Source organism: Octodon degus, unplaced genomic scaffold, assembly GCF_000260255.1.
Source record: "Octodon degus isolate 3935 unplaced genomic scaffold, OctDeg1.0 scaffold00018, whole genome shotgun sequence".
In the NCBI taxonomy this organism is placed as follows: Eukaryota; Metazoa; Chordata; class Mammalia; order Rodentia; family Octodontidae; genus Octodon; species Octodon degus.
The window spans coordinates 12077597-12091739 of record NW_004524594.1 but is presented as its reverse complement, the minus strand read 5'-3'; the positions used below and the strand labels follow the sequence as shown (position 1 = coordinate 12091739).

The following is a 14143-nucleotide window of genomic DNA, read 5'->3' as shown; positions in this document are numbered from 1 at the left end:
TTCTCTCCCCTTTCCCCTCCCCACTTCTTCCCCTGCCCACTCTTCCTTTCTTTTCCTTCCCCCCCCTTGCTTCCCTTTCATCCTTCAGATAAAGTCTAGCCCAGGCTGACCTTGATTTGCAGTTCTTCTGCCTCAGGCTGCTAAATGCAGGGATTACAGGCTACACCACCACATCCAGCTAAAGTTTTCTGATGTCCTGTGTGGCCATTCGCTTTCCTTGTTTTAGTACATTGAGAAAGTAGATCACTCCGAGCGAGCCTGCCTGTGCAGTCTGTTAACCGCACTGCATGGCTGGATGGGGACTTACAGTTACTATTCCCACCCTTCGTCTCACATCAGACTGCTGAGAGCCCGCTCCGGTAAGTGACCTCAGGCAAGCTTTGCCCATCCGTGGAGAGCTGAGTGGGTAGCATCAGCCAAGGGCTAACAGAGACTGGGAGCCTCAGACGCTTGAGAGGGTGGACACAGAGCTTTTCAGAGTGTCTATCCACCGTCATGTGGTGCATGAAGCAGTCTGAGTAAGTCAGTATGGTCTTATGCTGCCGTGGACTCTAGTCTTCAAATCTGTGTAGATTCTTGTGGAATAAATTAAATGCATCAACTTTTAAAGCTTTGTAGAATTCTTTGCAGTTTGAGTTCTTATGGAGTTTTTTTTTAATGAATGCATAAAAAAGTACAACTACTCTGATGGGGGCAGAGGGAGTACTGAAATGTTGGGATGTGTAGTGCACCCTTGTTTTTTTTTAAATGCCCAGAATCTTTGGTGCAGACACCATTCTAGCCAGCTCTTTCCTGTCCTGTTGGGTTGGACTTCCTGAGAGTGCAGAGTTAAACCCCAACTATGGCCCCTTAAGGAGGGACTAACTCTCCACTGCCCAGACATACCCAGGGGACAGGAATAAAAGGGGACAGGGAGGCTGTTTCCCTGAGGAAAGTACTATTAGAATTGCAAGGATGATCACTGTGTATGTCAAAAGTATACCAATGAAATTAATTTTAGGGCTGGGGAGATGGCTCAGTAGAATAAGCGCTTCCCTGGCAAGCACAAGGGCAATCCCCAGTTCCACCAAAAAAAAAAAAAAAAAAAAAAAAAGAGAGAGAGAGAGAGAAAAAGAAATTAATTTAAAAAACCCACAAGGATGCTATAGACAAATATACCCATGGGACCCTTCCACCAACATGTGAAGCTGGGGGCAGGGGGTAGGGGACAAGGTGGATGATGGGAGTGAAAATTTGTTATGTGCATGGATGAATCTGTCAAAATGAGACCTATTAATCAAAAAAAAAGCACCATTGAAATACTCTAGGTAAGATTTTTGACAATGGAAACTTGAATTCTCAAGTATAAAAACATTAAAAATGAAAGGCAAGAAGTTATCCTTTCCCATGGGCCCCGCCGGGCCACCATGTTACCCTGAGAAGATAGTGGCCTCCTAGCTGAATGCACCCGGCCGTAGGTGTCTCCTGTACATGGCAGATGCCGATTTGGACACCCGCGAGTCCCATGGGCTGGCCCTGCAGTGTGCGAGGAGCTGGCCCAAGCGCTGCCACTTACTGCTGCCACTCACCTTGGGGCTGCCAGCGAGGTGAGGGGAGAGGCTGTAGGGGGCCTGCGAGGATGTGGGGGCGCCCTGTGAGCGCTCTCTGCTCCAGCCTGCCTTCCTCTCCAGCGTCCCGAGGAGCAAATGATGATTCCGCTGAAGGGGAGCGCGGCCGAGGTTGCGCCATGGGCTTCCTGGCTGGCCTTTGGGCCGTCAGCCCCACGGTGTGCGTGGAAACGTTCCGGCAGGCAGACTGTCTATCTAACCGGGGGTGGCTTCTGTTTCCCTGCAGCGTCCAGACTGCTGTGATCAACGTTTTCAAAGGGGGCGGCTTGCAAAGCAACGAGCTGTATACACTGAACGAAAACATCAGGTATGTGCAGGCCAGGCCGGCGCCATTGCCCACGAGGACCCAGGCTGGTGCAGAGGGACCAGCTGACCGGGAGCCTTGTCTTCAGTTTTTGAGGTGTTTTTCCTCCTTGGTTCTCATCGTTTCTGTCAGCTATGACGGTGCTCTTATGGCTGTTGTGTTCTGACACCTTTATCTGTTTAGATTTCTGATTCAGTCTGTAGATTGGTCATGTAGAGTGTGTGTTTATGAGGGGTGAGGGAAGAGACTGAGAGAGAGAGTATCTGTCACTTGCTCTGTGAATGTGTATGTGCCGTGATTAACGGCTAGGCAGCCTGTTAGGCCGTTTGGCTCAGTGGCTAGAACCTGAAGCTTCAGATTCATTGTTTTCTTTCTTTTTTTAATATGGCGGCAGCGGGGGAAGGGGGAGGATGTATTCAGAATTAGCCAGCTGGACTCAGTTTAGGTGATCCCGATTTTGTTGGCCACATCCAATGCATCATAATCGGGAGCCAGCGGAACATGTACCTTCCTATCTCCATCAGGCCTGATTAGCGTATTGAGCTTGACAACATGGATGTCATAGAGCTTCTTTACAGCTTGTTTGACTTGGTGCCTATTGGCCTTGACATTCACAATGAACGTGAGTGTGGTGTTGTCCTCGATCTTTTTCATGGCTGACTCTGTGGTCAGGGGGACCTTGATGATGGCATAGTAGTCAAGCTTGCTTCTCCTGGGGGCGCTCTTCTGAGGGTATCTGGGCTGCCTCTGGAGCTGCAGTGTCTTGGGACGGTGGAAGGTGGGTGATGTTCCTATCTTCTTTTTGTGGCTGTGGATGCCTTTCAGCAGGGCCTTATTGGCCTTCAAAGCTTTTGCTTTGGCTTCAGCTTTGGGAGGGGAAGGGGCTTCCTTCTTAGGCTTTGGCACCATCTTGGTAAAAAGCCTCTGTTGTTCCCTCTGGAAATAAGGAGGTTATCCAGAAATATTCAAGTACTGCCTCAATGTCCTGGTGCTGGTGTGATAACAGGAGCAAAGATGGATGTAGGCCCCACTGTCCCAGAAGTTACATCCCCTTGGGGAGATAATTATTATTAAATGCATCACACAACTAAAATGTAGAGGTGCCCCTGTGACAGCCGCTACAGGACAGCTGGTGTGATGAAAATGTGTTGGTGTGATCTGGTCCTGCGGAGGAGGCCAGGAACAAGGGAGGAGACACAGGTGGTGGGAATTCACTAAGTTCAGAAGGCTGCCGGCCAGGAGCCCCCAGCTGCAGGTCCTCTAGCTGCAGTGAGTAAGGAACTGAAAGAAGGCCCGTGTGGTACAGCACTAGTGGTGGAGGGCAGGCTTGAGTTTGCCTCTTGGTGAAATGAGGGCAGTCAGGTGGCGGGAGCACTGGGGTCTGCTAGAGAGAGGAAGTGGAAGCAGCTGGCTTTTAATGCCCTGGTACTCATTGGGCTCCTGGAATGTGTGCTGGAGAATGTGAGCCAAAGACCCAACTCCGAAGTGGGCAAAACAGTAAACAAGGTTGTTACTCAGGTCCTGTTTACACTGAGTGAAGGCCTGTGTTAAGGTCAATAGGAGTGTTTTAAGAGCTCAGCTTTTATTAAAGGCTTTGGAGCTTATAAGTAAACAGAATTGTGTGGAATTTCTACGCATGCGCTTGAGGGTCATGTCATAATTACATAAATGTGGAAGGAGACAAAAGAGATGGATCATTTAGCCCAAGGACTGATTTACAAAGGAGGAAACTGGGGTCTCAAGAAGGTGAATGACAGGGGCAAAGCTGGGTCACCAACCCCCAGAGGGTAAGAGCTCAGTTTTCCCAAAGAACGCAGATCCTGCCTGTTCTATGAGTTTCTTTAGCTCCCCATAGAAGTATAAATAAATACAAGAGAGACTCAGGAATGTGCTAATTGTTCCTCGCTTGGGAGGTGGATCCTGAAATTGTACTAGAAAGTTCTGTTTGTGGGTAGCTAGGAGAAGTATGAGACCTAGCCAGCTTGCAGCTGCCTCACTCCTGCAGGGGTTGCTGGCTTCTTGGCCTGCCCGTGCCAAGCGGGGTGAAGCCAGTTTGGCTGCAGGGGGGCGAGCCCCTGCCCTTCCTCTAAGGTAGATGGTGCTGTCATCACCCAGCTCCAGTGATAGCCCATCTTGTTTCTCAAGAGCTGGAAATTTGAACTTTTTAATGTGAAATTTCCTGACTTTTCAAAGTTAGTAAATAACCTACATTTCCCCAAACACTGATACAGGCCAAAGAAAACACACGTGTGGCCTGAATGAGCCCAGCAAGCTGCTGACTACCAAGAGGACTGTAGCGTGCATGGGAAAGCTCTGCTGGCCGCAGCATTTCAGCCCAGACAACCTAAGCACCAGCCCATCTAGTCCCTTTAGAGTCCTTTGTCATACGCAGGTGACAAATAAGAAGGACAGAAATTTCTCTTGCCCAGGGTCATGCAGCTATTAAAGTGGAGTCAGGACTTGAGCTCCTGTCTGATTTAGGCATCTATGTTATTCTACTCCAACTGCTATAACAAATACCATGGACTGGGTAACATAAACATCACAGCTTTGTTTTTCAGTGTTCTAGAGGCTGGAAATTGTAAGATTAAGGTGCTATTCAGCTTGGTTCCTGGTAAGGGCTCACTTCTGGCCTTGTAGCGGCCACCTTCTCCCTGTGCACTTGCCTGACCTCCTCGCTGTGCACACCAGTAGAGAGAGTGAGCTCCCTGGTGTCTCTTTTCAGAAGGACACTAATCATTTGGAGGGCCCCAGCCTTGCGATGTACTTGGCTCTCAAAGTCTCAGAGGCCCCGCCTCCAAATACCATCACGTTGGGGGTCAGGGCTTCAATGCAGGAGTGGAGAGGGCACAGCCCAGTTCATGGCGGCATCCTTGCTCTTTGCCCCCCTACTGTAACGCTGGTGGGAGAAGTGTGACAGTGGGAGGATGGTTAAGCTGATAGCTCCTGACCTTTCTGCTGCTGTTCCTGTCCCGAGGCCTAGGTGAGCCCATCTCTCCTGGCATCCTCACTCTTCACGCCAAGGTCCAGCCCTCCTCTACCTCCCTGTCTAGTGTTGGGACGCCACTGTCTGTCCTCTCTGCTGTGAGTGGTGGGAACCTCTGATGGTCAGGGGTTGAAGCCCTCTGCTCAGATGCATCCTGAGACTTTTGGAACCAGAGCTCTTGCCACCACTATTTGCGTGGTTCTACCCTCGAGCCTTCTCCAGCAGAGTGGGTGGAGCGGAGGCAGGCTTTGACCTCAGGGCAGAGACCCAGAGCACAGCTGGAGACATGGAGCGTGTCCCTGGCACATAGGTGACCCGGATGTCTCTTGTTGCATAAGACAAGCTGGGCCACATGTGCTGCCGCCTCTGTAGGCGCCTCAGTGGACATAAACACAGCTGTCCTTCTGTCAGGATCTAACATGCTGAACTGGACACGCTGCTGTCCACCACGTCTAGCACACACTTGCTTTTCTTTTCCCTTAAGGAAGACTGGCTTGCAGAATAGATCCATATACCTGACAGGGCTGAGGCGCAAGGGTGGAGAGCACAGGTGGTAGGAATGTAAGGAAGAAGATACAGAAAAGGACATGTTGTCGAGGGCCTGCTTCTCAGTCACTTGTGTGAATCCTACTATTTATCAAAGATCTGTGTTAGATTCAGTAGATTTTTAAGAGAGCAGTTTTTGGATTCAGAGCCTGGGCATCAAGATTGGTTTAACCAGGTGACCTGGGACAAATAGCTTCAACTTCCTAAATCTGTTTTTTATCTTATAAAATGAGAATGATAGTAATGCTACCAACTTCACAGTGGTTGGGAAGACAGAGATAATGCTATTGTGTCTACAGCATAGGGTCTGGTGCAAAATGTTTAATAAATGTTGGCCATTATTATTCTTATTACTGGGAATATTCAGGAAAGCTAAAGCAGTTGATAATTCAGTATGGCGCAGAGCAATGTGATGATGATGTTCCCGGGAACAGTCCTGTGTAGAGTTCTCCAAGCTCACTCTGACTGGAGAGTCGGACGCACCCCTCAGAGTGCACACATGGCACCGAAGCTTGGGCAAGGCTGAGTTCTTACCAGGGCAGCCAGTTGTTTCTCTTTCTGTGGAGACAAGAACAAGAGGAAATGATTCTTTCAGTTCTCCATTTCACCCAACCCAACTGGTAATAAACTTTTTGATGGATTGCCTGAGTCCGGTGTGAAAGCCTGAATCATCTTCCTTGGGTCATCGCACCAGTCGAACCTGGCACTATTTCTGAGGGGAAATGGGTCTGTGTGTACACATGAACCACGCCAGGATGGTAGGTGATTTATGTCTACTGGCTCTAGTACAAACCTCTGTGAGAAGATTCTTAAAGCAGGCTTTCACTTTTTGATTGGATTTGTGCAGAGGGAGGACTCTTTCTTTCTCTCACTCATTTATAGAGTGTGTGTGCTGTGCTCGGCTATAAGAACATACATTCCTGGTCTGGCCTTTGGGACAGCCATTGAGGTAGGTAGTTCTCGCTTTGGGGAGTGACAGAGGGACCTGAGTAGGTGGTGTTAAGTGGAGTGCTGGCAGAATGAGGATGTGGATGGGGACGGCTCCTAATTAGATTTCGGGGAGTGTGACTCTGAAGATGGGAATCCAGTGGAAAAAGCAGATGAGCATAGAGCTGTCTGCTTTCATTCATCCTGTGCCCACAGCTCCCTGAGAGGACTTTTACTGTGCAGAAGTAAATGCTCAGAGATGAAGTTTCTGGGAGCCAGAGATGAGCTATCTGCAGCTGGCCTGAGGCAGGAAACACACATTTTCCTTCTTTCTTTAATAACCACGCTGCTTCAGTTCTTGGGGCGGGAGGAGGTGGCGTAAAGGAAACCCCCAAAATTTTTTCAAGGAAAGAGGTGGTTCCACGAATCATGGTTGGTCTCGAATAGCTCTGGGGTGGGGTGTGGGGAACATTTTCCTTTTGAGTCAGTTTGCTGCTAGTCTCAAGGGAAATCCGGAATGCTAAGCTACAAAAATAGATTTTTTTTCTGTCTCTTATGGAGTCTGTTGAGGGCAGTGGGTAGCACAGCTGGCAGCAGAGTTGAGGGCAGAAAGGAAGATCAGGAGTGTGGCTTCAGCCTGCAGCCTGGCCAAGGAGACCGGTGGTCTGAGCCTCGATTGTGCGGGGTCACCCAGGGAGCAGGCAGGGTGTGCCAGGCGTGCTTTGTGCTGACTTGCACACAACTCCCCTCAGTGCCTCAACAAAACAGACACTGTTTTATGAGTGAGGGAGGAGAGGCCCAGGGTAGTGGGAGAAGTAGCTCCCTGGAGTCACCCAGCTAGGATTTGTACCCCGGCCTCCTGTGTTGCGGGAGGTACACTCAGCTGGGCTGGGCCACAGAGGTGTCTGGTGTGTGCCGCGTAAGGGCTCCCCAAGGGATTCTGACTCGAGAGGAGTTAAGTGAGGTCTGTCTTGTGGGCTCAGAAGGCTCTGCCCAGTCTTGTGCTGGCACCTCCTTCATGCCTGCTGCGGTTGAGAAGCAGACTTGTCTCTGGAGGCAGGGAGGTAATTAGAGGGAGTGGAATTTGGAAATTCGACAGAGCTGACCTCTGCTGGGCTTGGTCTCAATGCTGTTTTGAAATCTGGACATCTCCCCTTCAATTCTGGGTTTCTAGCCTCTCTGGAAAGTTCAGATCTGGCCACTGCAGACCCACAGTCTGACATGGAACTGGCTGGGGAAGCTAGGTCCTCGTCCTGGCTTTAGAGGAATTTTCCTCAGGCTTCACCTGCCTACCTCCTTTCAGCTTGTCTTCCTCACTGCCCCTGCTGCTATGGGGGCACCATTGCCCAGTGCAAACGAGGCCTCCCTTTGAGTGGCTCTGGGGGTCAGTCTCCTTATCTGCAAAGTACATGTCGAGTCCTACCTGGGCGGCTACAGGAGAATGCTCTATGCAGCACGCAACCTCTCCATGCCGTATGCAGCCTGTGGGGACCATGTGCCCTGGCCCTTGCTGGTCTCCTCGCTTCTCACCCTCCCAGCTGCCACCCCCTAAGATGTAGGTGACCAGAGAGGTGGGATCGTTCACATTGCCCGAAGTCAAGGACTTTATATCTGATCAAGGCTGAGCCAGAGGAGGACAGAGACAGTTCTGCTGCGTGTTGCTGTACACAAGGTGCTGCCACCCAGAGCTAGGTCCTGTGGCAGAGGCACGGGAGGGGTCTTCAGAGAAGGAGCAAGCAGGCTGGCTGGGCGCCAGGATGGGTCCTGGAGGTCCTGCTGTTCCTGGCTGGGGGCTTCTGAGTGGATCCAGCAAAGGGGACTTAGATGCTTGGGGGAACACAGGGCACCCCAGCTTGTTAAAGGTACAAGGGGTGACCAAAATACAGCGTGTGTTTCAATTAAAACACTTACTACAGTAAAAGACACATTGCCACGAATCCTCCTGAAAACATCACCTTTGGCTTTGAACACCCATGTCCCATGGGTCCCGTGGTTCTTGCCGCTTTCCAAAATGGCTCTCAGTGTCCTCCGTAGTGAGTATCTTTAGGAAGTTCAGTCAAAAGTATGACGGAGGCGGTCACCGAGCACAATCGAATGGAAAGGCAGGCTCGTAAAAACTCAGCGCATGGCGCTGTGCTCTTACCCGCCTCGTCCTCCAGATCTGACTTTCTGTGCTTTCCGGCTCTTTTCCAAAGTCAAAACGACCACGAAAGGGAGTGTTCTGATTGATCCAGGACATGGCAGCCATCATGTGAGCACAACAAAAGACACAAAAGAGGGCTTCCAGAGCTGCTCTGGAGAGTGGCAAGAATGATGAGAGAAGGATGGGATAAATTTAAAAAATTCTGAACTCTCAATGTGTTTTAAAGTCGCACCTTGTATTTCATGACTGATGCTGCTGAATCACGCACGGCACTGGCTGTTGGGTGGCCTTTTCGTCCTTAATCACAGTAGGGAAGCGAAGTGGGAGCAGGGGAGGAATATCGCTGCCCCCGTCCCTGCCTTTATGCAGAGCACACTGTGGCTTCTGTCTGGGGGGCTCTGTGAGTCTCCTCTGTCCTCGCCGCTGTTCCCACTGTCCCCTGCCCTGCTGTCCACTGGCTGGCAGCTGGCTAGGGAGGGGTCACCTTTACCTTCCATCCCTCTGGCATGGAAGTAGCAAGGACAAGACAATGAGGCACGAGGTGACGAGCCTGTGTCCTCAGGAAATCCTGCCCGTCTGGGTGTTGTCTCAGCGTGGCCTGGGAGGGAGACGGGCTGAGATAATAAAGCCTGGTGACCCCTTCCCCCTTCCCCTTTCTCCCGTTGTGGCTCCTTTTGCCTTCGGCCTGAACTTTGAGCCATTTCCCTTTTTGGTTGGTTTTCCCACAAACGCCCCCTTCCCACTGCTCTCGGCTTCCTCCTCCTCCTCCTCAGTCTAGCTCAGCGCTGGTACTGGGGCAACTGTTAACTGTGTGGTTTAGTTTTCGAATACAAACTGGTATGTAAGTCCAGTATGGGAAACATACTGAATGGGCGCTGCGTGGTCTAAGTTGCTTTCAAGTCAGCTTCCAGTCCTGGTGACCCTGCTGTCCACAGCTCTGTCTCTCTCTGCCTTGCTACCTTTAGCTCTCTGGTTCATGTGGCCTGGCCCTGATGTCCTACCTGCACCTTGAGTTCCCCTGGGGTCCTTCCTTCCAGCTTGAGTCATTGTTAGTCCCGCTGCACTTGTGCAGAGATGCTCTGGAGAGAAGTTGCAGTCCTTGGAGCTGAGGGGTTCGGAGTCTCTCAGGCCGGGTAGAACTGTACCTGGCCATGCCACGTGGCAGAAACTATGTGAGGATTAGATCACTTCACTCTTGCAGTCATCCTGTGACATGATCTACGATCTTATGTTCTAGTTGAGAAAAAGGAAGCAGAAAGGACACATGGATGTGCTCAGGTTAGTGTTGACAAGAGCTAGGAAGCAGCTACGGGGTTTCAGAGCCCAGCAGCTGCCTTCAGGTTCCTCACACTCAACAAGATGCTCCTATCTGGGGTCAGCCTTCCTGTGGCTTAAGAGCAGGCGTCTGATGGTGTGGCATTGTTTGCTCTAACTTCAGGGATTACAGTGTGCTACAGAGTTGTGTCACTGTACTGCCAGCAGTATCTTCAGCCTTCTCTAGCTCCTCACTTAGGGGAACAATGAGAAGGACCACAGTTCAGTATTTTCATGCACATTGTTTTTTAAAGGGGCACATATGTGTGCTTAAAAATCAAGTTGGCAAATAGTTTGGTTCCAAAGGCCTGCTGGAAACCTAATCCTACAGCCCATCTAGACTTGAATAGCAAGTTACAAGAGCAGAGCTGACCAACGAATTTGTGGGTGTTAAATAAATTAAGATAAGTGTTTCTAATTTTTTAAATAATGTATCCTCTTTGTGCATACTGTTCTACACCTTGCTGTTTGATTTTTATTTCGTACTTAATATAACTTAGGGCTTTTCATATGATTACTCAGTGTATTTCAGCCCTTTGTTTTAATGGTTGCATAGACTTCCATGGTATGGATGAATGGTATTTTTTAAAGTAGCATTATACATTTGTTAATTCCTATATTTTGCTGCAGTGAACTTGTTGCAACAAGATGCTGAGAAGGAAATAAGGGCTTTATAAGGGACAGAACAGTACAATTCACTGGACAGTAGAATCTTGACTTAAATGACAAGCTAAGTCCTTTCTGTTTAGATAATTGTATATGATACTCCTCGGAAGGTACAGTGCCTGTGCGTCTTGGGATTTGATAAAGGACAAGTATGTGATTCTCCTACTGGACCTGGTTAGAGTCCATTACATCTAAATATATACAGCATACAGCAGGTCCCCAACTTTGTGTCTAGTTCCTCCTAATTGTCACCTCCTTTAAAAAAATGCATTTATTTGGTTCAGGATCTCACTGTGCAGCTCAGATTCACAGTGGTCCTCCTGTCTCAGCCTCCCCAGCCCTGGGATTATAGATGTGCACCACCACGTGGCATGTGGTATCGGGGATTGAACCCAAGTCCTTGTGCTTGCCAGGCAGGCACTTAGACTGCTGAGCTAGCTTGCCAGCCCTAATCATCACCACTTTACATTCCTCATTCTTTACCATCAACCAGTCCCCTTCCAGCCACCCCGCACCCTGCCATGGAAGCATTTAGCACCAGAGTCTGTTCACTAAGTCTTTGTCTCCACAGTTGCGCTAAGTCCAACTTAGCTCTCTTTCTGCCATTCCCCTAATAATGCTTTTCCTTCCTGTCATGCTCTGTGGCTTGCTACAGCCCTGGCCTTTGCCCTCACTGGACGGTGTAGCCTCCTGGCCCTTCCTGGTAGAAAAGGAGGAAACCTATTAGATTTCTCAACTGGCCAGCAGCATGGCACCCCCTAAGTGCCTCTCTGGGTCCCAGGATGCTCATCACTTGTTTGTTTGTTTATTTGTTTGTTTTTGTAGAACTGGGGATTGAACTCAGGCCCTTGTGCTTGCCAGGCAAGTGCTTATTCTACTGAGCCATCTCCCTGGCCCCTGTAATACTCACATTTGCTCTCGAAAGTCTCCCTTGATCCCTGACCTCTTCCTCCCTTTTGCATGTAGCATCTCCAGGGGCAGCATACTGTTTCCCAAGCCTGGATTTCTCAGGACAGCAATTCCACTGGGTAGGATTTGATTGTAAAATTACCTTAGTCCCTGTTTCAGCATCCCAAGGACCGAGATAACTTTGGGAAGCTCAGCCCTCAAAATCACTTTTAGGACTTGGTTTTCTACTTTCTCATGAGCTGGGCTTCTTTACCTATACTTTTGAGACTTCCCATTGGTGGGAAATATTTCTTCTCTTGTGGGCAGAAGCGGAACTCTTTCTTCTTCCTGGCTCAAAGCCTCAGTCCGTGGAGAACTGCTCACTAGGTTACTATTCTGTATCCCAGAATGCTTCTGGCCTTGGCCAGCTGCCCTCAGCCCAGGGACTTTTGATGAAGGCTTCTCCATTGTTGATGAGAGATGCCACATCTGGGAAATCCCTGGGATGCGTTGGGGGAAGCTGCATATCAGAATGAAGCCTCTACCACCGGACATATTTTTTGCTGTGGGAAAAGGAAGTTATTTTCCTTGTTCACTATGTGATGGCGGCTTTTCCAGGGCTGTTTCTGGAAATTTAGTTCTTGAGTGTGTCTTTCTTCTTCTCTCTGTATGTCCTTGGTTCTGTTCTCTGCGTATTAACACTGTCTCGCTGCTCTTCAGCCTTCAGGGCTGAGCATGTGCGAGCACATTTTTAAGGGTGTTCAGACCCAGCAAGGGTCATCCAGGGCTTCAGCATCTGCCCCCCTGAGACCCATAGTTGGTGTGATGACAAACAGTGTCATTTGGAGGGTTTGCCCTCAAGGGAGCTTCTGGACTCTCTGGAGCAAGTTATTCCTGTTTTTAGTGCTCTTACCTTGTCAGGATCCATTTATTTATTTATTATTTTAGAGAAAAAAACCCCAATAAAACAGTGGCATAAAATTTCAAAACAAGGCTAGGGACATAGCTTGGTGGTTAAGCACCTGCCTGGCAAATGCAGGGACCCTGGTTTGATCCCCAGTACTGCATGCTGTGCCAGCCCCAAAACCAGGCATGGTGGTGAACACCTGTAATCCCAGGTTTTGGGAGGCTGGACACAGGTGGATCACTACAAGTCCGATGTAGTAGTGAGACCCTGAACACCCTGGAGACCCTTTCCTAATATCTATCTATCTATCTATCTATCTATATATATATATGACTTTTTATGTATATATATTTATATATATACATATGAGTATATATATATGCATATATATACATATGAATATATATATATATATATATATATATATGCTACAAGATACAGGTATAAAAAACCAATCTAGCAATATAGGCTCATATGTGTCTTTTCAATAGCTGATAGCAATTAGTAGTGTATCTAGCTTAATGATCTTGCATGTGCATATGTACTCCCTCCCCTTTTTTCTCCTTTCCCCCATTCCAGTTTCTCTTTCTTTTCTTTTCTTTTTTTAATTAAATTTTTTATTTATTCATTTGTGTGTGTGTGTGTGTGTGTGTGTGTGGCCAGCTCAGCCCACCAGGGGGCGGGGCTGGCTGGCATATGGGGTTGGGGGATTGAACCGCGGTCCCTGTGCTTTGCTAAGCTTGTTCTAAGTAGGTGCTTTAGACCACTGAGCCATCCCACCAGCCCATACAGTTTTTCTTTCTTTCTGAGCGTTTTCTCCTCATTTCACAGTACCCATCGTCCATCTTGCATGATCTGCTCTTTCAGCTTCTTACACTTGGGAGACTGGCTTATTTCTCTTGTAAGTATGGACTCACGTCGCATCCATTTCCCTATAAATGTCTCAAGTTTATCTTTGGTAGCTGAGTAATACTTCATTTTGTAAAAAATGCCACATCTCTTTTGTCCATGCCTCAGTTGATGGGCATTTGGGTTGTTTCCAAGATTGTGCTATGAGAAATTGTGCTGCTATAAACATGGGTGCACATGGATCGCTGTGGCGTGATGTTTTGAATTCTTCTGTGAAAATACCCAGAAGAGAAATAGCTGGGTCAAATGGGGCCTCAAATCCTAGGTTGTTTTTTTTTTTTTTTTTTTCTCGTGGAACCAGGGATTGAACTCAGGCCCTTACGCTTGCCAGGGAAGCACTTATTCTACTGAGCCATCTCCCTGGCCCTTCAAATCCTAGTTTATTTTGAGGAATCTCCATGCTAATTTCCAAAGTGGTTGCACCAGTACATTGCCACTAACAGTGGAATACGGTTCCTTTGTGCTGGGATATGTCTTATTATCTTTTTTTAAACATATCACCCTGGGTTTTTTTTGTTGTTGTTGTTTTGTTTTGTGGCGGAACTGGGGACTGAACTCAGGCCCTTGCGCTTGCCAGGGAAGGGCTTATTCCACTGAGCCATCTCCCCGGCCCCCCAGGATTTATCTTATTATTATTATTATCATTATTCTTTTGGCATTTAGTACATGGTCTATAGGGTCTCACTATGTAGATCGGACGTGTAGTGATCCTCCTGTTTTCAGCCTCCCAAGTGCTGGGATTACAGGCGCATGCCGCCACGCCCAGTCTCCATCATCTCAGCGCGCCCTGGGGGCAGGGCCAGCACGGCATAGGGATCAAACCTCCGACCCCTGTGTCTGCCTAAGCAGGTGCTTTAATCCACTGAGCTCTCTGGCCTGCCCTGTTTCAGGATCAATTTAAAATTTGGAGCAGTAGTGATAATCCAAGTCTGTCATAGGGATGAGA

At 48.7% G+C, this 14143-nt stretch overlaps 1 protein-coding gene and 1 pseudogene across 5 annotated transcripts in view; one reads left to right on the top strand and one right to left on the bottom strand.

Moving 5' to 3' along the window:
- Window positions 1-14143, top strand: part of Prr5l (proline rich 5 like) — an 83866-nt gene that overhangs the window by 22363 nt on the left and 47360 nt on the right. For all 5 annotated transcript variants that reach the window (XM_023710775.1, XM_023710776.1, XM_004627040.2 and 2 more), the window contains exon 5: window positions 1834-1914. In XM_023710775.1, coding sequence (XP_023566543.1) covers window positions 1834-1914 — 81 coding nt within the window. The remainder of the gene's footprint in view (window positions 1-1833; window positions 1915-14143) is intronic.
- LOC105741632 lies at window positions 2353-2820 on the bottom strand (annotated as a pseudogene).